This window comes from Vulpes vulpes, chromosome 1, assembly GCF_048418805.1.
Source record: "Vulpes vulpes isolate BD-2025 chromosome 1, VulVul3, whole genome shotgun sequence".
NCBI classification, from domain to species: domain Eukaryota; kingdom Metazoa; phylum Chordata; class Mammalia; order Carnivora; family Canidae; genus Vulpes; species Vulpes vulpes.
The window spans coordinates 156,072,958-156,097,861 of record NC_132780.1 but is presented as its reverse complement, the minus strand read 5'-3'; the positions used below and the strand labels follow the sequence as shown (position 1 = coordinate 156,097,861).

Sequence of the window (24,904 nt, the reverse complement as noted above, 5' to 3'; positions counted from 1 at the left end):
GACACCAGGAGTGGGGCTCTGCCCTCCAGGCCAGCGTGGGCTAAGAATGGTGGAGGAGTGGTCCGCAAAGGCAAGCTGGGGCTACTTTTACTTTAAAAGAGGGGGGAATAGATGCAAGGAAGGCAGAAATACCAGATTTCAGGTCACCTTCCCCCCTGAAGAAGGCTTGCCCAGCAGGTGAGCATAGTTTTCAGCTCTGCTTTCACAGACACTCTCAGCCTGGGGCCACCAAGCCATATTTGAAGCTGGAGAGATGTTTAGTCATTACGGCTCCCCACAGTGCTTTTCTTTCCAAGTTACCTCAAGGGTGGCTTCTGGAAGACTTTGTCCTCAGTGGAAAAAGCTTATCCCCAGCTTGAAATTCTCCTCTAAGATGTTTTCTTCTAATATACATTTGAAGCACTTTACTGAGGCAACGCCACACATATTTAATGAAGTCCTAGAAAGGCACCCAGTGAGAAACAAAAGGTGAGATAATTCAAAAATAAAAATAGATGGCTTAAAATAGAACTCATGGCTTCAGGCAAACTATAAGGCTGCTAGTCTTCTTTCGATGTGAAGTACACAGCTACAGATATTTTAAAGTTGAAAGACAGAAAGAGAAAGGGGGGAGACAAGCTGCAGTTTTCATTTTATTTGTGTGTGTATTTGTGCCTGTGTGTGAAAGATCAACTGTTTTCTTACTGGTTGTATCATTCCTTTTCCCTCCTCAGTGATAATGGAAACTGGTTTTGTGAGTGTCCACGGCTGTACTCAGGCAAGATGTGCCAGTATGCAACCTGTGAAAACAACCCATGTGGAAATGGTGCCACCTGTGTTCCTAAATCCAGGACAGATATTGTCTGCCTCTGCCCGTATGGGAGGTCTGGACTCCTCTGCAAGGACGGTAGGAGCATTATTAAGCATGGTGTGTGGGCAAAAGGATGTGAGGAGTAGACAAGTCACTCAGAGGAACCAAAGACAGCACCTGACTGATCAAAAATGTCTAATCTTTTCCTTGGTTCTTTTCAAGTCAATCCAGACAAGACCTATTAATGAGACTGATCACTGAGCAGGTATTTCTCACAGCCATCATGTAATTACAAAGGAGGTAATGAGTGTTCCCTGAGGTTAGACTACAGAAAATCTCTGTATTATAAAATCTCAAAGTAATTCTAAAGATTTATTTATTTATTTATTTATTTATTTATTTATTTATTTATATGATAGACACGGAGAGAAAGAGAGAGGCAGAGACACAGGAGGCGGGAGAAGCAGGCTCCATGCCTGGATCCTGACATGGGACTCGATCCCGGGACTCCAGGATCGTGCCCTGGACCAAAGGCAGGCGCCAAACTGCTGAGCCACCCAGGGATCCCCTCAAAGTCATTCTAATGCTCAAAGAGTAACAAGGAAAATCAGATGCAATACATAAAATCAAAATATTTTATCTCATTTTGGCAAACTGAGGACACAATATTAACAGATCTAGATATTGTAGACCAGTTTTTGTTGTTGTTGTTGTTGTTGTTGTTGTTATCTTTAAACAAAGACAGACATATTAAAAACCCATGACATGGTTATTTTATAGCAAGGAACAAAAATCACAAATAATATCCATGGGCCTCTCCTTAGGAAAATCTAGTATGTGGAAATCCTAAATCACAAAAAAGAACAAGATACTATAATATAAGATTGTTTTAAGAAGTAACTTGCCTAAGAAGGTAATATTAGCTTTGATATAGAGAAATAAATATTTCTAGAGATAATTAAAAGTATTTGGTATTAATATTTCATCAACTCAGGATTGGACTTGTTTCATTTTTATTTTCACCATAAAAAATTTATTGGTTTTTTTTTAAGATTTAATTTATTTGAGGGGGTGCAGAATCTCAAGCGGATTCTCTGCTGAGTCCTGAGGTCTGACAGGGCTCAGGCTCACACCCCTGAGATCATGACCTGAGCCAAAATTAAGAGTCAGATGCTCGCCTGACTGAGGCACTCCGGTGCCCTCTACCATAAAAATTTAAAAAAACAAAGCTTACTACCTCTTTGGGGTTAGTGGTATTTGTTACCGAATTCTAGAGTAAGGTTATCAAAGTGAGCAGAGGTCACTATGCCCCAGGTGCAAAATGAAACAAACCGATCTAACCTGTCCTGACTCCTCAAAAAGCTAGAGCACCACACCCTGACTTAACAGGTATGAAAACTGAAACTAGATAAAGAAGAATTTGTGACTAAAAGGTATTGAAATTTTTGATAATATATATCTTTAAGGGAATTGGGACAATGGATTTATACTTAGCTGGAAGAGGGGAAGTTAAGAAGTACAATGAGTTTCATTCTCTTTGTGGCAGGATTATATCAGAAGTTAGCCAAGTCACTTTTATAATAGAAAAGGCATTGTACACCCAATGGAATTGAAGTTTTACCTTTCAAATAAAAATAGAACCATTCATTCTATTGAGGTAAAAGCTATTGAAAAATGCAGTTGATCACAAAAAAAATTTGATTACTGAAGGATGAATCATCAGTGTTGCTTCGTAGTTGAAAATCAGACTGATCACATGAAATAAGAAATGAAGATTTTTTTTTTAAGTAGGCTCCACCCCTAGTGTGGAGCCCAGTGAGGGACTTGAACTCATGGCCCTGAGATCAAGAACTGAGCTGAGATCAAGAGTCAGATGCTTAACTGACTGAGCCACCCAGGCACCACAAGAAGTGAAGATTTATAAGCATGTCTTCCCATATTTACAAAAAAGTTGTTTATTCCCATCTCTTACTCGTATTAGGGCTCCAGAGATCCAGAGATTAATGGATTATTGAGACAGGAGATATTAGCAAAATTTATTAGTCTCCTTGTTTCATTGTAGGTAAGAAGACATTCATACGTGCACCCATCCAGAGGAATTTCTCAAAATAATTAACCCTTTCACTAATATATTCCACAAAAGTGCCAGAGCAATTTGAGATTCCTGCCCTCATGAAGCTTACCTTCTAGCTGAGAAGATCAAAAGAAAATAAAACAGCTCACAACGCGGTATAAAGTTTAAGAAAAGAATTATGAAGGAAATAAATAAGGAGTGTAGGGAGTAACTAGGGAGAAGGGTACTCTTCCAGGCAGGTGCTCTTGACAAGAATGACTCCAGAAGAGTAGAGATTTATGCTAAAGCCTAAAGAATAAGAAATAGGACATATGAAACCAAGAAAACAACTATTCAAGCAGAAGTTTCAGAAAAATGAAAGACTCTGAAAAGAGCTAGAACCCGGGCTTTTTGAAGAATGAAAAGGTGCTGCTCTAGCAGAGCATAAGAGAGCAAGGGAGAAAACTGTATCTGACATGAGCAGGGCCTACATCATAAAGGGTCTTAGGCACATGGGAAGGTTTTAGATTTTTATTTCTAAGTGCCTTAAGAAGCCATTGGAAGGTTTTAAAGAGGCAGGTGATGTGTATGTATTTGTTTAAATCATTCTGACTGCAGAATATTGATTTTAGAAGGCTTTGTCAGTGACCCTGACAAAAGATAATTTTGCCTAAGACCAGGGAAGTGGAGATGGAAATAAGTGGGTGAACTTGAGATCTGTTCTGGAGATAGTAGTGACAGAACTTGCTGAAAAGAGTGTGAGAAGGGCTGAACAAGAACATCTAGAGTTCTTTATTTTATTTGTTTGGACTATAGGTATTTTATTTTATTGTTGTGCCATGAGGAGGGTTCAGAGTATAACAGGGTTTTTATAGGGCATTATTGGGAGATAAACAAGTTTTATTGTGTACAGATGAAGAAAAAGATGCCTGTTAGATATCCAAACGGAGAAGATATATATAGGCAATTGGGTAAATTATGCTCAAGCTCATAGGAGAGTTCAGGACTAAAGATATAATTTGGAGAGTCATCAAAGTAGAGGTGGTGGTTAACACCATGGAATCAGAGATTATCTAAGAAGAAAGTGTAGACAAAGAGGTGAAGAGAGCCAAGAACCAGAGTTCCACTATTTACGGATCTGGTAAAGGAGAGAAGGCCATGTGAAATGCCAATACCGTCCCCAAACACCCCTCCCACATTATCTTTCAGCCCATAGATATTGTTCCTCTGGTGATGTTACATTACCTTAGCTTAGATCTCCCATCAAAGCAGAACCTGGATAAAGAATTGCATTCAACAGTTTATTTTGGAAACGATCTCGAGAAACTGGAGCGAAGTGGAGACTTGGAGGGAATACAACAGGAAAGGGAGAAAGTCAGTACAAAGATGTCCTATGGGGTTGAACTGTGGCCAATTGTGCTCGATTCTGAGACCTTATGAGGAACCGTCTAAAATGACAACATTGTCTGATCTTAGGAGGAAATGTATAGGATGATTCCGACAATTGCCTGCTCACAGGACAAAAGAGAGATGCATTTAACCATTGACTCCTGGTTCATTTTAACTGAGGGTTCCCCTGCGGGACCTTATTTTCCCACACTTCTACATTGCCATACAAAACTAGCAAAAGTGCAAGCTCTTGCAAGCATCTCAGATAAGCAAAAGAGCTAGAGAAGCTGGAGATCAATAGGAGGAAAGAGAGCTTAACATATCAACACTCCAGTAACAATCACAAAAATGCCCAAAGTGGCAGCTCCCTCCAAGAGCCATCTTTGCATCCGCAAACATCAAGGCTTTCTTTACTCCCCCGACTAGTACAGGGTAGTGTCCCATATCATTTCTTGGACCATTCACTGTTACCAATCTGACCTTCAGGAGATTCTCTAGAACATACTGAATATGTATCTATTCAATAGAGAAAAGCATAGAGCAAACCGATAAGCATAGGTGGTGCCCAGTTGCAACCACACGTGAGAAAAGGCACAGAATAATATCCAAACTCCAAACTCCGTTTTTTATCTTTGCCTTTTTGTTAATACCAGAGGATGAAAAATCAGCCAGTTTTATCAGCAGTTGTATTTGCTACATAGCACTTTTTTTTCAGATTATAGCCATATCTACCATATTAAATAGATTCTTTGGAGGATAATAGGAAATATAATTATGACGTTTCCTACCTTGTTGATGTTTCCACTGGGGAATTCATCCCGGGGCAATCATGGCAGTGATGACAGGAGCCAAAATAAACAAACACTGCAAATGGAAAATTCACAGCTGCCTTCCTTTGTAAAGTGCTTTACTTTCCACATTCGTGCTCCTCATTCACACTTCCTGTTGCCTCTTCCTATATGCAAGAATAAGCTCTTCTTGTTTTCTTAACCACATCATTTTAAAGGCAAAGGGGGGAATGCTTTATCTTGTTTCTTGCTCTCTGTGTCTCTTCTAAAAATATGTCTTAATTTACTGTATCCTCCCAGCCTGCTGCGCCTGTCAATGGAGCATGGCTTTTGAAGAAAATAGTGTAACATGTAGCCTGAAAGCCTAGACCCTGGAATCCTCATCGCTGGGTTAAAATCCCGACTCCCCTGCTGCATAGCCTGCAGAGTGACCTTGAGCAAGTCACTTGGTCTCTCTGTGCTTCGACTTCAAACAATCTACTAATAGAACCTAACTTACAGAGTTCATGAGAAATAAATGAGATGACTCATGTAAATTGCTTCACATATCACTGGACACATAGAAAATGCTTTTGTGTGTGTTTTTTTTTAAGAGCGTTCAAGCCAAGACTCTGACCCCACAGAAAACTACCACATCTTGTCACTGTGGGAAAGAGGGCTGGATCTCCATCCTACCTGAAAAGAAAACTCTAGAATGTCAAAGGAGATCAAAATTAATTTCCTTTTTAAGAATTTTTCTAACTTGTGACATTCTTTGCAGTGATTAGAGACAAGCCAGGGTATTACAAAGTCAGGTAGGAAAGCAACGCTCCAGGGATACAGATAATCACCAGGCTATTTAAGGACATGATACCTCTATAAAGCAGCTTAATGTCAGGCTGGCATTTTGTAATGGCATATTTCAAGTATATGTAATTTTCTGTCATGTAAGCTCGTAACTCTTTTGATAGCATCCACTCTGATATGATCCAGCTTTTTCTCTCCGACTCAACAGCTGTTTGATTACCCTGCTGTTCAACCCGTCTCAATATCCCTCATTTCCCTCCATGTTTAAATTGTCTATTTTCTAGCTCCTGGTTACAAAGAAATGTTAAAGGATCAAGCCCAATCCCAGAGGGAAGCAAGGAGACAGGGGTGATTGTGGCCACACAAGAAAGCACTCAGGAAAGTGATTCCTCTTGTTCTGGGTTGAAGGCAACCTTTTAGTGTCCTGCATTTTTTTCTTCCTTAAGAACTGAGGGAATTGCCTCTCCTTTTGCTCAGTTGGAAGGTTCACACCTCCTGCCTTTCACCTTTTTTTCTATTTCAGCATCTGCAAAGAAAAAAAGTTAGATTGGCACAGCTGAAAAAGCAGCACTTAAAATAAATATACATATTATTGTACACTGAAACGTTCTTGAAAAATAGCTTTGATGGACTCCTGCAATCCCACCCACTGCGTTGAATTAACACCTTTCTTTCATTTGTGCAAGTGGCAGTCGCTGCAGAGCAAAATTACAGTTCTTGTTCCAATAATTATTACTACTAGTTTGTGTTTATAAGCGAATGAGTCTGTGTGTGTGTGTGTGTGTGTGTGTATATCTGGGAAAGATGTTTCCTAGTCGAAGTCTTTCATTAGGTTTAGAAATTGCTCATGTGTCTCTAGTTACTTCTGTCATCTTTCTCTGAAGGCATTTTTCTTCCTAGCAATGAGTGGTGTTGGGTTTAGTTATATTACACACACACACACACACACACACACACACACCTATTAAAAACAAGATAGTAAGGTATTTTGTCTTGGGGAATTATATTGGTTCTGGCAGAGCCACCAGTTTCTCAAACAATCTATTCTCTCCTTTCTTACTAATGCATCCCTGATTGTATTGGAGGCAGTAATGTGCCCAACTAAAATGTCCCGGCCTCCCTTAAAACAGAGTGCAGCCATGGAACTAAGTTATGGCAAGTGAATATAAGCAGAAGTGTTCGAGGATTGTACTGACCTCTGGGAAAACTCCTGAAGAGCGACATGACTCCCACCCTTGATTCTTTTTAGAGGTTCATTCTTTTTTTTTTTTTTTTTTAAGATTCTATTCATTTATTCATGAGACACAGACAGAGAGAGAGGGAGAGAGAGAGAGAGGCAGAGACACAGGCAAAGAGAGAAGCAGGCTCCATGCCGGGAGCCCGACGTGGGACTCGATCCCAGGACCCCAGGATCACGCGGGGGGCTGAAGGCAGCGCTAAACCACTGAGCCACCCAGGGACCCTCTTTTTAGGTTCATTCTAAGCTTATAATGTGTAAGAGGTGACTCAAATTCCAGAAGTCATCTAGGATCTTAAGCAACCTTGAAAACTGAATATACATGCTACCATGATGAAGCAAAAAAGATGGAAAAGCTTAATTAAGTCCCTGATAACTCTGGAACCACACCATACCATTCAGGGATTGTCCAATGTCACACATTTTTGTTAATGAGGGAGAAATAATCTATTTTCCTTAAATCTCTACTATTTTGTTATACATTTTCTGTTATATGTAGCTAAACTTCATACTTACTGATATGGTTACTGAACTTTATATCCTGATATGTTTTCTCAAATATTTCTGATTTTATTTATAAGCTCTTCAATTCCTTCTCAAAGAGAGAGAAAGTACAGGATTTCTTGTATCTTATTTATCTTCTTTCAGTCTAGGAGATTTAATAAATTACAACTTTATAAAATATATTTTGCAACCCAATAAAAGTATGGTATGAACATTATTCTAATACCGTAAAAGAAATACCAAAGCAAGCAGCAAAATGAAAATGATATTTTTGCAAATTAAAAAAATAATAAGACAGCATATTTTAGATCTTACTTATGAAACATTACCTCTTATTTTAAAAGTACCCCCATGAGGCAATTTGTAACAATCACACTAAATGAAAAATCAAATTAATTTGTAGATTTTCACATCTCAATTCCTAGGAAGGCATGCAACTATTATTGTCTGCTTTTATATTTTTTTATTGTCTGCTTTTAAACAGAGAACAAAGAATATTCACTATCAAACTCTTGCTAACCATTTACCTCTGGAACACCATCAGTAGAACACTAAACTGCAAAGACCAAATGTTCCTTCTGTTCAATTCAGCACTTTGTCATTGTTTAGCAACCTCACAGAATTTTCCCTCCCCACACAAGCATTTCCTGCTTATTAAAAATGTCTTTAAAATGGATAGACTGCACACAGGAGTAGAATTGTCTCTCCTGAATATATTTATGGCAAATTGATTTTGTAGACATTTGCAGAAACGTAGACCTCTGCAGTTTATCCCACAGCTCGCCAGAGAATTGAACTTTGCAGGTTTGTCAGCCCAGGGCCCCCCACAAAGAGTCGATTTTTTGGTATCAAATGAATACTGTCAGATCCTACCACACCTATCAGGTTATGCTTGGTTGGTTTAAGAGCTATGCTAATGTGATGCACCTGCCAGTTACCAAGCAATGGAGAACACAAACACATTTGCTGTACATTAGAAAACTCTTCACAGAAACAGAAAATTGACTAGAGTCTGGGTAAATTTATGCTACGTGAAAGACTGTAAAGTCAACATTTTATGAAGAGGCAATGGAATTTATTGATAGAGAGGAATGAAATAAACAGTGATGGAGGCCGGTGTGTGATGTAAATTGCCTACCATTCCGTACAGTGATTAGCAGTTACTCAGTTCAAGGCATTTTTTGTTTGTCTATTTCCACTGACACTCACATTGTCTTTTGGAATATTTTGTCATCCTATGACTTTGTGCTTGAAAATAGCTTCCTCTGTCTCTTGGGATGAGGTAAGAACTGCTTGAAAGAAAGTGCAGACCTGACATGGCAGATCCCACCTCATTCTGTAGCCCCCACCTTACACCCTCTGTCAGTTCACACTACCTTGTATTTATCCTTAAAATGTTGGCTATGTATCGTGTGAGTCCTTCCCTCAGACAGTCAGCTCTGTGATGGTAGATATCACATCTGCCTTGGCCATCACCATACCTGTGGAGTAGCAAATGTTGCCTGACATATGGTAGGCTCTCATGTTTTTGCAGAAATGAAAATTTGAAAGTTCTACAGAATATTCAACTAAGCTCTTACCTTGAGCCTACTATTATGCCTATTACTTAAGAGCTAGTCAATAAGTGTCAAATTGAAAAAGTAAACTAATAAAACAAGCAATGAATGAATAATCTAATCTGGAACATTTCAAAAAGTGTGGTCCACAGTGTTGTAAGGCCCATAAAAAAGAGTGTGTTGAAATGAACTCACATCTACTAAGTGCTCACTATATGCCAGGCCCTCAGCTAAGTACTTTACCTTCATCTTCCTATATGATCTACATAATAACCCAATGAGGTATGTCATCATTTCCATTGTGCAGATAAAGAACCTGAGGATCAGAGAATTTAAATAATCAGACAAAAGTAAAATAGTTCATGGGTGGTGGGTAAATCTGGAATCCAGATCTCCCTGACTTCAGCCTCTTTTTTTAAATAGTATATAGTACTCTGTTCTCCTTTTAGGAATTCAAGTGTATAGTAGTGATGTGGGAAACAAAGGCAAAAGAAAAATTAAATGTCCTTACCCCCCACTGCCCACTGACGAGTTCTTGAGACAAGGCAGAGTGACCTTCCTCTAAGAACTCAGCTGCCCTGATGTTGATACTTTACTTAAGGCAAAAGGCGATCTTAGCCCCACCTCCTCCACTCTTCCAGAATCCTGTTAAGTCTACTTTAACGTATAAAAATTCCTTTAGAAATTTCCTTTATCTCTAAACCCCTCAAGATATGTGTTGGCAATCATTTCCCCAAACATATGACCCACCAACCCACCTGACTCCTGACTAAGGTTTCATTAGTCAGTAATAAATGACCTTTCCTCAACAGTAGCTAGCCCCATCAAGGTCTTGGAAACTTTGCTTTCAAAATTCCTTAGGGACCTAGGATATCCCTAACCCCCTCCCTACTTGAAAGTATATAATGGGCCACTCCTCATGACCCCAGCACAGCTCTTTCTGCCCAAAGGTCCTGTCCCCATGCTTTAATAAAACTACTGTTTTGCACCAAAGACATCTCAAAATTTCTTTCTTGGCCATCAGCTTCAATCCCAAAAGTCTTTTCTACATCAGTAGCACAGTGAAGCCTCTGAGAAGTCCTTTAATAACACAGCATTAAACCAAGAGCTCTTCTGTCTCATAGAACAAGCATTTCACAAAATACACCACAGTAGTTCCCAAAGTGGTATATGTACACTCCACTGTGGTATATTAATTTTCTTTTTTGCCTTAATCTTTTAATTGCTACTGTTGTGTATTATGATGTCCATATTATATTAGTGTATTTGTATACCAATAACAATTTTAAATTAACATATTTGGGCCATGATCTAAAAAGTTTACAGACCACTCATTTAGACTATTCCCTTTCAAACATGGCCTGGATTTTTATTAGTTACATTGATTTCAAAGAATTAATTTAGAGAAGCTTATTTCAAATTTTGGTTGGAATGTTTAGGACATTTAATATATATAAAATTTATTATCTATTTCCAATTGGTTGATATTGTTAGAGGAAACAATGGAGCGGCATATTCAAGAGCTACTTATTCGTGTTCTTAAAGTACATTAAAGCCACCCACTCACCCCAATACAATTCAATTTACTTAAATTTGCATTCTTTTAGCTCATTCTAACTGAGCTGTGAAGAAGGCAACAAGAGGACTATGGATACGAGAGTAGAGTGACAAGTGCCTCTGCTAATGCCAGCAGCAATCCCATCATAGAAAGTCAAGGATAAGATGTCATATGGCCATTTTCTGGAAATGTGTTCATATGTGGTAGACATTCCCAGATGCAAAGAGTCACATAAGGCCACTGAGACCTAAACTACTTAAAATAAGTAGGAGCTACTTCTCCTTTTTCTGATTGCAATTTAATAAAAATTAAAATGCTTACATTATACTATGCATTTATCAGTTAGGGTTTTGTTTTGTCTTCATTTTTCTCAATGAGTCAAATGAATTGATACTGTTTTCTTATTCTTTGTACTCTTAGCAAATGATGACCCTTCAATAATTTAAGTGTCCTTAAAAGTATTCAACTTTGATGAGGAAGCACATAATCAGTGAATATGAATTCCCATTCATATAATTGGGGAAATGCAAGTTATATTTCACATATTTGATAAGAACAACTAAACCTGAAAAGATTGACGCTTTAAGAGGTATCATTTTGTCAACTCAGACAGATAAACAGGTTTTTAGAGAAAAACATTATTCCATCAAAGGAGCATTTTTGGAAAGCATATCAATTACTGTAGAATTGATTAGTCAAAATAATTAAACTGATCATTTCAATGCTCTCATGTCTTATATCTATGATTAAAAGACTTGGCAAATGAGTTCTGGGATTCCTATCATTATGCATTTGTGAAACAAATATTAATTGGGGAAATAATGAGAAAAAATAATATGTCTCAAAATTAATTATAATTTGTAAACAAAGCCTGACTTAGTATGTACCTTTGTCGCATTAAGACTATCCAACGTATCCAACATATGCATGCTTTCTACAATATTAGCATTCCATATGCTTTCCCTGGCCTTATCCCATCCCTTACCCTTGAGAAATAAAGGACAAATCCAAAGGTAAGGGTAAGCAGTCTTAGATAATCAAGTCATGATCCCTGTTTGGTTGTAATGATGATTTTATAAAGCCTGAATGTGAATGTGAAGTACAAAAGGGAGTTCTACACATCCAATATCAGTAGTATGGCTCATGTCTCAAAATGTAGGAATCACTTAATGTGAACCATCATTCCCGAAGGGCTACTTGAGTCCTTATTTTTATAAGTAGGATGTGTTGTAGGGATTTACAAAGAACTGGGCTTCCTCTTCATTTCTGATATTTCAAAATTTGTAGAACAAAGAGTACCTTGCAGACACTCACCTATTAATCTATTTTAAATTAAGAGGTTTTCTTTTCCTATGGGTTAAACAATAGACAAATATAGGTATATTCAATTCCCTTGTTCTAATGAAAGCACTTTGTCCTGAGTAAGGGATTTGCAGGGATTGAATTAACTCTTTCCTGACTCTGCTATTCTCAATAACTTCAGAGCATAACTAGTGCCTTGTAAAGTTAATATGGCTCTTTGAAAGTCAGCACTTTACTGCCCATTTCAATTTGCATCCATGACTTAACACCTGGCAGGGAACATCCAGTCTTTTCCAGAGGGCAAATCTAAATATTGCACCTAATGATTCAGTCTCAAAAATGACATTTTGTAATTCTCTCTGCCATTCTAAAGGGGCCAAGGGTATTTTTGAATCTCATCTTTTTTGTTCTTGTGTATTAAATCAACTTGAAATTGTTAAAGTGAGGCTCTTTCTGCCCTGAAGATGTTAAGCTCTAGAGAAAGAAAAGCTGTCATCAGAGTGAGTGGTTGATAATTCTGCTCATTGGAGTGTATCCCTGTCAGTCTCCAGGTAGACGGCTTAACACACACCTTGTTGACAGCTATCACCAAAGGGGGATTTCCTGCAGAAATATCACTGTGGCTGCCCAGCTGCATGAGTCCCCTAAGTACTTGTCAGGGTTGCTATCTTAACCATGGCAGAGTTGATTTTTCCTGAGATAGCCATATCCACTGTGTGTTAAGTTTGATTGCCTATGTAAGCTTTAAAAACAAAATGTTTAAGAATTATATGTTCCAGAGGTCTTTTTGTTTGTGGATTAAAAGAGCCCTTAACAGCATCGTCTGCTTCCTCCTCCATTATACCTCTCTCCTCCATCACTTGTTGTAACAAACAAATACTTTGAAAGAAAGTGCATCTTTAGGAGCCTATATTTTAAGCTACTGAATTCTAGTCTAAGTCAGTGTGGCAAAAGGAAAATGGAAAGCATCAACAGCCATCTCTTCCACATGTTCTGACAAATAGGGGCTTATGCAATTTCCCATCCCGCAAATCAAAGGACTTAAGGTGCCTCTCTGCCAACATCTAAAAGCTTTCATGGTTATTCAACATTTGCCCTGTTGGAATAAGAGCATATCAGAACACCTGTGCAATACACAAAGGGCTGCAAAATTATGGGTGTATTAAGCAAAGTCTAATTTTAACTTGAGAAAAAAAATCCCCTTGACAAAAGCCTATTTCCAGAGAAGCAGCTTTTGTAAGAACAAACTTAGAAATGATTATATCCCAAATGTGCTACTTGGTAAAACTGAAAAAAAGTGTTGCTCCAAGCATTCTTAGATACGGAAAGCAAAAGAACACCACCTCTTTTTTTCACGCTTTATTCTCTAGAGTGGAGTAGGGTGCCACATCTTATCAACTCTTTAACATCTGCATGCTGTAATTAATGAATTTCATTGTTTCAGCAAACTCAAATAAATACTGTTTTGTTAACTAACAAGCCTTTATGTCACTTTATAGATGATGAAATCTGAAGTTGGCAGTATTAAACTATTAGTGTTGTATAAGGGGAAGGCCCTGCACTGGAGAACAGAACCCACACCCAGGTCCAAAATCTGAAACAACCAGCTGCGTGACATCCAACAAGTCACTTCACCTCCCTGCACTTCACTTCCTTCATCAGCTAATAAAGGAGTTGAATAGATCATCCTCCTCTTCATTTTTTTTATTCTGATCAGAACCCTTAGATTGAGAATAGGGAAAATCAGTTATGAGTTATTCCTGCTGTTTTATTTTGTGTCTCCTTCATTACAGTTCATTATGAAGCAGCTAATCAGAGTTAGCAGATATTTAAACTTGCAATGAAGACATTGTTCTAAGTGCTTTATATATCTCATTTAATTCTCAAAAGAGCACAAAGGGCAGCTATTATAGATCATCCCCATTTTCTAGATGAGAACACTGAAAATTAAGGTAAATAACCAGTATGAAGAATGGCTGGTTTGTGGCAAAGCTATGCTCTTAACTTTTATGTCACTCTGAATCCCACAAGTGTCTCAAATACAGATTCAGTTACACTGTACTTAAAGCACTAATCATGGAAGTGATTACTGATCATTTCAATAGAGACTGAAATTATAAAATATAAATTAATAATAACCGATGAATAATAATCTTCTTAAGCATAATAGATGTAGTATAAAATTATGAATCATTGACAAAGTCTTCCCATGTTATTAAAATGCTATCTAAACAAACCTAAGTACTTGCAAAGATGTGTTATCAGTTATGAGTTGTCCCATTGGTGCAGAAATTTATTAGATCTGACATCAATGTTCTTTACTTTTAGTAAAATGTATCCAAGTGAAAAACTCAATATTAGAAATTACCTGGAAAATTATGAGATAATAAATATGGTTTAATTATGTCATTTTAATTGTAAGAAAACTCATTCTAAAATTTATTCATTTGATAAATACTAAATAAGAACCTATTATGTGCTGGGCCCATCCCAGGTGCTTAGTAAAACCTGGTAAACAAAACAGGCATACCTTCTTCAATGAGACTTGAAATCCAAAAAGGCTACAGGCAAAAAGTAAATAAATATATTATCAAATTAGGACAGACGCTGTGGAAGAAATAAACAAATGACATGATAAAAACAGCAGAGTGGGACCCGCTTGGACAGGTGGTCAGGGAGGGCTTCTCTGAAGAGGCCAGTGAAATTAGAGCATAAAGAACAAGGCAAGGGTGGCATAAGTGACTTTAGAGAAATAAGTTGAAGCCACATCATTCAGGGCTTCGTAGGTCATAGTAAGGAGTTTGGATTTTCTTCAGTGTCCAATGATAAGGCATGAGCTTAAGGAGGGGAGTGATTTGCTTTGATTTGTGTTTATAACCCATGACTTGGGTCAGGAGTACTAGAAGAAGGGGGACAGACGTAGCTAATGCAAGAATTCATGTAAGAAGTGAAGTTTTCTGAGCAGAGTGGGGGAAAAAACTAGCTAAATTCAAGTTTTATTTGAAAGTAGCTTTCATAAGACTTACTGGTAGATTGTGTTGAGGATGAGAAGAATCAAAAATGGCTACCAGATTTTTGGATTGAGTGATTTAGATAATAGAATGCTTTACTGAGAAGTGAGAAGAGGAAGCTTGGCATGGAAACAGGAGTTTAGTTTTGCTTTAGATGCCTGTAGAATATGTAAGTGGACAAGTCAAAGAGGCAAGGGATGGGCAGCCCGGGGGCTCAGTGGTTTAGGGCCACCTTCAGCCCAGGGCCAGATCCTGGAGACCCGGGATCAAGTCCCATGTCGGACTCCCTGCATGGAGCCTGCTTCTCTTTCTGCCTGTCTCTGCCTATCTCTCTCTCTCTCTCTCTCTCTCTCTCTCTCTCTCTCTCTGTCTCTCATGAATAAATAATAAAACCTTTTTTAAAAAAAATTTAAAAAGAAGCAGGGGATATTTCATTTTAAATTCATAAAACTACATGGAATCACTTATGAAGAGAATGTATAGAGAGCTACATTCTGGGAACTACAACATTTAGAATGTAGGTATCGAAGAAAGAGGAGCAAAGAAAAGAAGACTGAGGAAGGTCAGTGGTGGAAGAAAAAAGTCAGGAGAGCAAGGTGTGACAAAAGCCAAGGGAGGCCTACTTTCTGGGGAAAAGGCTTTACTAGGGCCTTATTCCACCTGAGAGATGGCGTGTTCCCTACCTCAGCCCCTCTTGCCTTCCTGCCTCACCTAAGGAGGGAAAAAAAGCTAAAAAAAATTTTCTGAAAGTCACACAGGAACACAGCCTGCTAAGAGACTGAAACTGAATCATCACCTTCCCACCACAGGTGCAAGGCTCCAGTGTACTAACAGTGGACACGACAGACAGAGCCACAAGATATGCTATCACTGAAGAGAAGGACCAGGGAAACTCAAAATTAACAGAGTAGACACAATGACTCGAGAGCAATTTCAAACCTCTGGCATCTGTGGCTTCCCCAAACATCAAATAAAGCCCAACTGCTAGTCAGATTAACACAAAACCCCACACTAAAGCTTTTTACTTTAGTTCCTATTACATGACACATGTCCAGCTTTCAACAAAAAATTACAAACCATACTGAAAAACAAAAAAGAAAAGAAAAATTATCTGAAGCATCAGAACCAGTTATAGATATGAGACTGTTATTCTAATTGTCAGATAAAATTTTTAATCAGTAAGACATAAACATCACTTCAAATCATACAGATATTAGGAGGATTTGATGAACCACTTCATGTCAATATATTTGAAAAATTATATTAACTCCATAAAATCTTAGTAAAACAAAACTATTTAAAACTAGCATAAGAAAAAGTAACAAACATGAATCATAATAAAACTCCTAAAGAAAAATCTTCCCGCTAAGAAAATCAAAACTCGTGTGCCTTTAGTGACAAACTCTTCTAATTATATAAGGAAGAAATAACGCCAGTTTTACATAAACTTTTCAAGTGAATAAAACAAGAGGGGAAAACTTCCAACTTCTTCCATGAGACAAGCACAATCTAGGTATTGCCTTTGACGAGAAAAACAAATGACAGTCCAGGCATGAATATTGAAGCAAAGTCCTAAACAAAATAATAACAAACATATTCCAGCAATTCTTAACTTGGAAGAGGCTACAGGGAAATAGCGAGTTCAGTTGATGAACTCTGCATTTTTTATTTTGATTTGTAAACTTTTCTGTATTCTACTTCAATAGAAAGCTAAATACAAGAAAAATCAGTCATCTAAATTACCAACCTTAACTTCATCCCTTTGGCTAATCAGAAAGTTAGAGTGTCATTTGGTAGCATCATAAGCACAATATTTCTATATTTCCCCCCTTTCTTGCTTCTTGTTCAGAACACAGTCTGGATATCTATTTTCCATATCTACCTCACAGATTGCTCACTGAAACCTGCCTCATTTCAGATGAAGGACTCAAGTTTTGCCTATGTAGCAAGGGAAAAAAAAATCAATGACAAATGTCTCCACTGAGAACAGAAAACCCTCATCAGTTTGCACACTGTTTTTAATTTCAAAACCAGGATCCTCAAGAATAGTGTATGTGTAGGCAAGTAGAAAAACAAAAACGTAACTGGTCACTATGAAAGTTATGACAGTTCCAGAGTGTATTCAAATGTGGGAAAAACAAAACTAAAGCAAACAAACAAAAAAAAAACCAAGTGTGGTATTTTTCTTATAAAATATTCCATTTTTTTTAAATTGTTGTCAGTATAACAGTGCTGTCAACAAATATCGATTGAATGCTACATGTGAACTGATGCAATGCCATCATATCAGATGCTATGGGGAATAAAAAACAAATATAGTCTTTACCCTCAAATTTATTGTTTTGAAAGGTGGGAATGGATGTAGTAAAGTGAGAAAAAATACTTTTCATTAAAAAAAAATCAAAGACTGGTACAAGACTGAGTTATAGCAAAGGATTATGTCTGATTCTTCTTTATGTCCCTCAAAGTTATTAGATGCTATTATTTTCACCTACTGTTTTAGTAGACTAATAAATATTTGCTGGATGAATTGCATTACATTTGTGAGTTGTGCTGACTGAGGGATATATTAGTAATCTCCAAACAATACGGATCCTAATAACTCTAATCCTTCTGTTACTATTTTGAAAATCACTCCTTCATTTCTTACCGGTAGGGTCATTATAGACAGGAATTTTTTATGTAAGTGGATTAGATATTTTCTTTCCATTTTTTAGAACAACGTTGCCGTTGTTCAGCATTAATTTCTGATAGATCATTTTTATTTTGTTATTTTTTTTCCTTTTTCCCTCTTGTTCCTACATTAAACAAATACTGATATTTCATAAGAATTTCATGCTTTTAATCATGGCCTATATTATTGCTGATAACTTTGTGTGAATCACTTTACATTTTATTTTTTTCATTTTGTTAGAGGCTTTAGATTCTTTTTTGTAAAAGACAAAATGTTCACTTCTTATGTTCCCCCAAGAGCTTAGAGAAGTTGTTTCCCTAGGAAGTATTCAGCAGGACATGTATTTTATTGCTGTAATTATTGGGTCGAATAACATATTCATGTCGAACTTAAAAGATTTTGCCAAACTTGCCCTTCAAACAATTTGTGTTCCCACCAAAATATGAGACTAGGAGAGTATCTTTTCTCAAAATTTTTTAGCCACATTGGGATTTTTAAAAATGATCTCATCATTGTTTTAATTTGCATTCTTTTATTTATAAGTGTGGTTCAGCAGTGTCACTTGTATTTCTGTAAATCTCTTACTCATATTTCATGACCATTTTTACATGAATGCAATGTTTGCTGGATCCAGTTTTGTTAACAATAGCTTGAAAGCAGCCATCGGAGGAATATTTACAAAATTAAAAACAACTAACACTGCGGGGCTGCTGGCTGGCTCAGTCAGAGGAGCGTGAGGCAATCTCCCATCTCAGTCTTGGGGTAGTGAGTGCAAGCCCACGTGGGGTGCAGAGATTACTTAAATAAATAGAACTTTAAAAAAAGTTCTAACCCTGCAAATAAGGACTTGCCTCACCAGGCCCCATGCCCTTGGAAAAGTTGTTAAACATTGGCCAGCATGATGCTACTTGGATGGTTTATTCTTGCTTTATGTTTGAATAAGTTCCTGGCAATTAGGGAAAAAAGGCATTTTGGCTGTCATGTGTGTTGTGATAAAAGGGTTCTTTCTGTTCCCCATTTGTCTTTTTTTAAATAATAATTTTATTGAGATACAATTTGCTTACAATAACATATATCATTTATTTATTTATTTATTTATTTATTTATTTATTTATTTATAAAGATTTTATTTATTTATTTGATGGAGTGACTGAGAGAGCATGAACAAGGAGAGGGGCAGAGGGAGAAAGAGAGGGAGAAAACATCCCCCCACCCCCTGGTGACTGGGGAGCTGAACAAGGGGCTCAATCCCAGGACCTTGAGATCATGACCCAAGCCAAAGTCAGACCTTAACCGACCGAGCCACCCAGGCACTCCTACGCCCTTTTTAAAACGCACAGTTCACTGAAACCATCACCACTGTCTAATTTCAGACATTTGCTTCACCCTAAGAAGAAATCAGTACCCATTAGCTTTCACTCCTCAGTATTCCCCTGCCCCACCCCTGGAAACCAATAATCTATTTTCTATTTCTGTGGATTTACCTATTCTAAACATTTAATATAAATGGAGTGATATGATATATGGCCTTTTGTGATTGGCTTTTTTCACTTATTATGATGTTTTTGAAGTTCATCCATGTTGTAGTGTGTATCAGTACTTTATACATTGTTGGTGGGATTCTAAAACAGTGTAACAAATTTGGAAAACAAATTGCTCAAAATGTTTGACAGAGTTACTGTACGACCCAGCAATTCTACTCCCAGAACATACTCAAGACAAATGAAAACATGTATCTACAAGAACCTATATAGGAGTGTTCATAGCACATTATTCATAATAGCCAAAAAAATGGAAGCAACTCAAATGTATATCGACAGAAGAATGGATAATCAAAAAATGTTATACCCACTTGCAGAATCCATTTGTCTTTATTTTATTTTCCCACATTCTTGGCATAAAGAAGCTTTTTCAATTTTAAGTAGCCAAATTTGTCACTCTCTTTCTGCTTTCTTTTACGATCGCCAGTTTAGAAAATTAAAATTATATCAACCCATGCTTTTTATTTTTAAAGCTATTATGGTTTCATTTTTTAGTTTTTTTAATTTTTTTTATCCAGCTGGAGTATATATTTTGGAATTTGGAGTAAGTTAAAGAATTCTAATGATTAGTTTACCTTAATAGTTACTGAATAATCCTTCGCTTTCTCAATAATTTGAAAAGCCACTCTCATAATAAAAATCTCCCAGATTTATTTGTATCTTATTCTAAGCCCTTACTCCATGCCTAATATATTTCAATTAAAATCACATTGGATTGATAAAATAATTTAGTGGAAATTAACAAGTTTAGTATATCAAAAATTCCTATCAACATTATATATATTTATTTTTTAATTTAATTGTATTTTATTTACATTCAATTAGTTAACATATTGTGTATTATTAGTTTCAGAGGTAGATGTCAGTGATTCATCAGTTGTATATGATACCCAGTGCTTATTACATCATGTGCTCTCCTTAATGCCTATCACCCAGTTACCCCATCCCCCCACCCAGCTGCCCTCCAGCAACTCTCAGTTTGTTTCCTAAGGTTAAGAGTCTCTTTTGGTTTGCCTCCCTTTCTGATTTCATCTTGTTTTATTTTTCCCTCCCTTCCTCTATGCTCCTGTTTTGTTTCTTAAATTCCACAGATGAGTGAAATCACGTAACTTTCTCTGATTGACTTATTTTGCTTAGTATAATATTTCCATCCACATAATTGCAAATGGCAAGATTTCTTTTTTAGATGGCTGAGTAATATCCCATTGTATATATATCATATCTTCTTTATCCATTCATCTGTCAATGGACATCTGGGCTCTTTCCGTAGTTTGGCTGTTGTGGACATTGTTGCTGTAAACATTGGGGTGCAGGTGCCGCCTTCAGATCACTACATTTGTATCTTTGGGGTAGATTCCTAGTATTGTAATTGCTGGGTCATAGGATAGCTCTGTTCTTAAACATTATTTGTATTTCTTCTTATTACAACTTATTTTATGTCTCAATGATTTTTAAAGTTTTATTTACAACTTGCCTATTGTGTATTATACTTCCATTGTAAATGTAAAGAAGGGATTTGGGGAAGATATCCTCCTTTATTACAAATTCCAATCTGTCCCTTTTGATAGGTATAGTCTGAGGTTGGTAGGCAGCTTGTGAAAGTAGGGTCTGAAGTTCTAAGAGGATACCAGCAGGGTAGATTTCTCCTTTATGCATCAGGCAGGAGCCTGGAGATCAGTATCTTCAAACTCTGAGACATGATTAGGAGAAGAAATGTTGGGAAATATCAGGAAGGGAGACAGAACATAAAGACTCCTAACTCGGGGAAACGAACTAGGGGTGGTGGAAGGGGGGAGGAGGGCGGGTGTTGGAGGGGAATGGGTGACGGGCACTGAGGTGGACACTTGACGGGATGAGCACTGGGTGTTTTTCTGTATGTTGGTAAATTGAACACCAATAAAAATTAATTAAAAAAAAAATAAAAAAATAAAGTTAGCACAAGTATGACCTTGAAAAAAATAAAAATAAAAAATAAAACAAAGTGAATCCAGGAGAAACATAAAATATAAGAATTTAGTGTTAATATTAAGAAATATTTCTAAAATAACAATAAAAGATAACAATAACTTAGGAACACAGAAAGCTGAAAGAAATAAAATAGAACTAAAAACAAAAGATAAAAATATAGGAAGAAAAAAAAATATAGGAAGTAAGCAATCACCCATATTGAGATATAAAATATTGAAATAAAAATAAATTGGAAAAAAGGGAATTGATGAAACTACAATAAATAAAATATAAATAAAATATAAAAGACCTTGTTTTTTTATAAAGCCAAAAAGATTCCTCAAAAGAGTGATTAAATTAAAAGGGGTTAAAAAAAATAAGATTAGGAATGAGAATATAATGGGAACACAGATAAAGAAGAAAAAGAAATTTAAAGGATAATGGAAACACCTTTAAAACTTAGAGAAAATGAATGTTTTATACCAAACTATAAATACTCAACCTGAGTAATTATTTGTGAAAAAATAATTGTTTAATTACTATATTAGCATTTGGAAGGTAATGAAATATCTACTATATTTTTTTAAGTAAACCCTACCCCCAAAGTGGGGCTCAAACTCACAACTCTGAGATCAAGAGTTGAGCTCCTTTCAGCTAGCCAGGGACCCCAAATTATCTACTATTTTAAAAGTCACTTCAATGATACATGCTTAGATGTATTTTATCTATTAAGAACAAATTATTTCAGTTTTATTCATGTTTTTCCAAACCAAAAAAAAAAAAAAAAAAAGCAAATGTTTCTCAATTCATTGTGATAAACAACCATGACACGAAGAAGAGAAAACTATAGACCAATCTCACTTGAGCCTCTAGATAAAGCTACCCTATGACCCAGCAATTGTACTACTGAGCATTTACCCCAAAGATACAGATGTGGTGAAATGCTGGGACACCTGCACCCCAATGTTCATAGTAGCAATGTCCACAATAGCCAAATTGTAGAAGGAGCCATGATGTCCTTCAGTAGATGAATGGATAAAGATGTGGCGTATGTATACAATGGAATATTACTCAGCCATCAGAAGACACAAATACCCACCATTTGCTTCGACATGGATGGAACTGGAGGGTATTATGTTGAGTGAAATAAGTCAATCGGAGAAGGACAATCATCATATGGTGGCACTCATACATGGAATATAAGAAATAGTGAAAGGGATTATGAGGGAAAGGAGGAGAACTGAGTGGGAAAAATTGGAGAGGGAGACAAATCATGAGAGACTCCTAACTCTGGGAAACAAAGGGTTGCAGTAGGGGAGGTGGGTGGGAGGATAAGGTAACTGGGTGACAGGCACTGAGGAGGGCACTTGATGGGATGAGCACTGGGTGATATACTATATGTTGTCAATTTGAACTTAAATAAAAACAAATGTAATAAATAAATAAATAAATAAATAAATAAATAACTGACTTTAGAGGCAAAAACAAATAACAACAACAAAGGCTAAATTTTAGCAAATATACTCCAACAAGGTACCAAAATATTACATGATTATGATTGAGTTGGAAATATTCTGAGCATATAAGAGTGATGATTCAATGCCAGGAAATTTATCAATATAATTCAAAATCAAATAAAAATATTAAAGCAAGTTAACTTCTGATCCTATCAATAGATAATGAAATGTCACTCAATAGATACAGATAAGGCATTCAACCGAATTCAGCAGATGGGCTTTATTGTTTTGTTGTTTATGAAGAAACTAAAAAAATGGAAATAGAAACTAAATTTTGAATAAAAATACTAAAACTTAAGGCTAACTTAAAACCAAAACCATGTATTATTCCTAATGGGCAAACACCAGAACATTTTCAGTTAAAATCAAAACTTGACAAGTATACCAACTATTACTGTTATTTATTCACCATTGTCAGGACAGTCCAAGCAAATGCAGTGAGAAAAAAAAAAGAAAAGAAAATTTGTCTTAACACTGGAAAGGAAGATACAAGTCTATTTCTTATTTAATCATTTAAATGAGAAAATCTGGTGCTGTTGCTAGTTACCAGACAAAAAATAAGTCAGTAGCTCTTTTTCATAATTAGCATGGACACATGAAAACGTAAAGCAACTTCACTTTGTCTTCCATTCTCCCTTTAAAATTTGTTCAGTGGTGTTATTCCTTTTTTCAAGTGAAGATTTAGATGTGGTCCTTCTGGGGTCACAAACTATTATTTCCACACAGTAATGAGGTCATCCATTTTTACGTGGTAGGCAAATCTGTTTGCTTTAACCTTTGTGCTTTCCCAAGTGGGGGCTGAGTCAGGTAGAAAGTCCAAAGTCAGAGAAAAAGGAAACTTAAATCCTTCCTCCCCTCCTTTACTAACTGCAGTTCCAGATTGTTTCACAGGGAACTGGGGGAGAAAGGAGATGGGAAACTTTCTTGACTAATAAGGTCATGCTGATTTTGCTTCGCAGATCTGGATTTGGCAGATATTTAAAACCAACCTTGTCTTTTGGGGCAAGTGAGGTCTCCAAAAAACCTGAAGGCATCTCTTTTCCAGCCGGTTGTATCCCTAGCAATCTAGTGACACCTCTAGCTTTCCCTCCTGGGGGCTTTTCACCTCTTGAGGTGGTTCTTTTGGTCAGAACTTAAGAAAATCACCTCGATGTCTCTGTCCCATACATGACCCACATCAGACACAAAGCAAACATTCACACATCTTTTCCACAACAATCTCTGGGAGTGCTGACCCATCCCAGTCAAGAATCAGACTCATCTGCTCTCTACTTCAGTGCAGCCATCCAGTCTCTCAACCCTTACACTATCCAAGTAGGAGCCAGTCCACAGTGTCCCCTCACCCCAAACTTCAGGAACACACATCATTTCTACAAGTTGTGTTCCTAAAACCTCCCTCCTCTTGACTTGAGGTGACAAAGTGAAAGAAATGGCCTTCATAAGTCTTTCATACCCTCAGTGAGGTGACAAATGCAGGAGTCACCAGCTGAATTTCAACCATCTGCTTTGTAGATCCTGGTTATCTCGGTCTGATGACGTGTCGTTTCTATTTTCTTTGTATTTCAGCTGAAACTTCTATTTTTATATCTTGCTACACTAGCAAAACCAACCTAGATGTAACCTTTTTGTTTAAGATTTTATTTATTTGATAGAGAGAGAGAATGCAAGCAAGAAAGCACAAGCAGGGAGAGTGGCAGAGGGAGAGGGAGAAGCAGACTTCCCGCTGAGTAAGGAGCTCAATGTGAGGCTCAATCCCAGGACCCTACCATCACTACCCGAGCTGAAGGCAGTCGCTTAACCAACTGAGCCATCCAGGTGCCCTCCAACCTAGATGTAGAAGTAAAAAATTATTTTTACTCACAGTTGTGACCAAAAATATCACAAAATACTTATAATAAATTTCATGAGAAAGGTCCAGGACTTCTATGTAGAAAATGATAAAACCTTAGTGATGTTAAATGACACATGAGTGGCTAGGGAAAAAAAAATACCACATTCCTGGATGGGAAGAAAATGCCAAAAAAAACCCACAATTTTCTCAAATATAGTATATAAAAAAGAATTCCAATAAAATTTCACAGCTTTTGAACCTTACGTAGAATAATATATGTAAAAGTAACCCATTATGATCCAGTAAAAATATCTTTAAGAGAAGAAATGTGAGGGCAACTTGCCTTGCCAGATATAAGAATGCACGTTAAACCACTATCATCATTATTAATATGGTCCTGCCATAGTAAGATAAAACTAT

General features: G+C 36.9%; 1 protein-coding gene across 1 annotated transcript in view; it reads left to right on the top strand.

The window, feature by feature from the left end:
• LOC112914100 (eyes shut homolog) overlaps positions 1-24,904 on the top strand; it is a 1,106,577-nt gene that overhangs the window by 985,837 nt on the left and 95,836 nt on the right. The window contains 1 exon segment of the mRNA XM_072749029.1: positions 714-886. Within this exon segment, the coding sequence (XP_072605130.1) occupies positions 714-886 (173 nt within the window).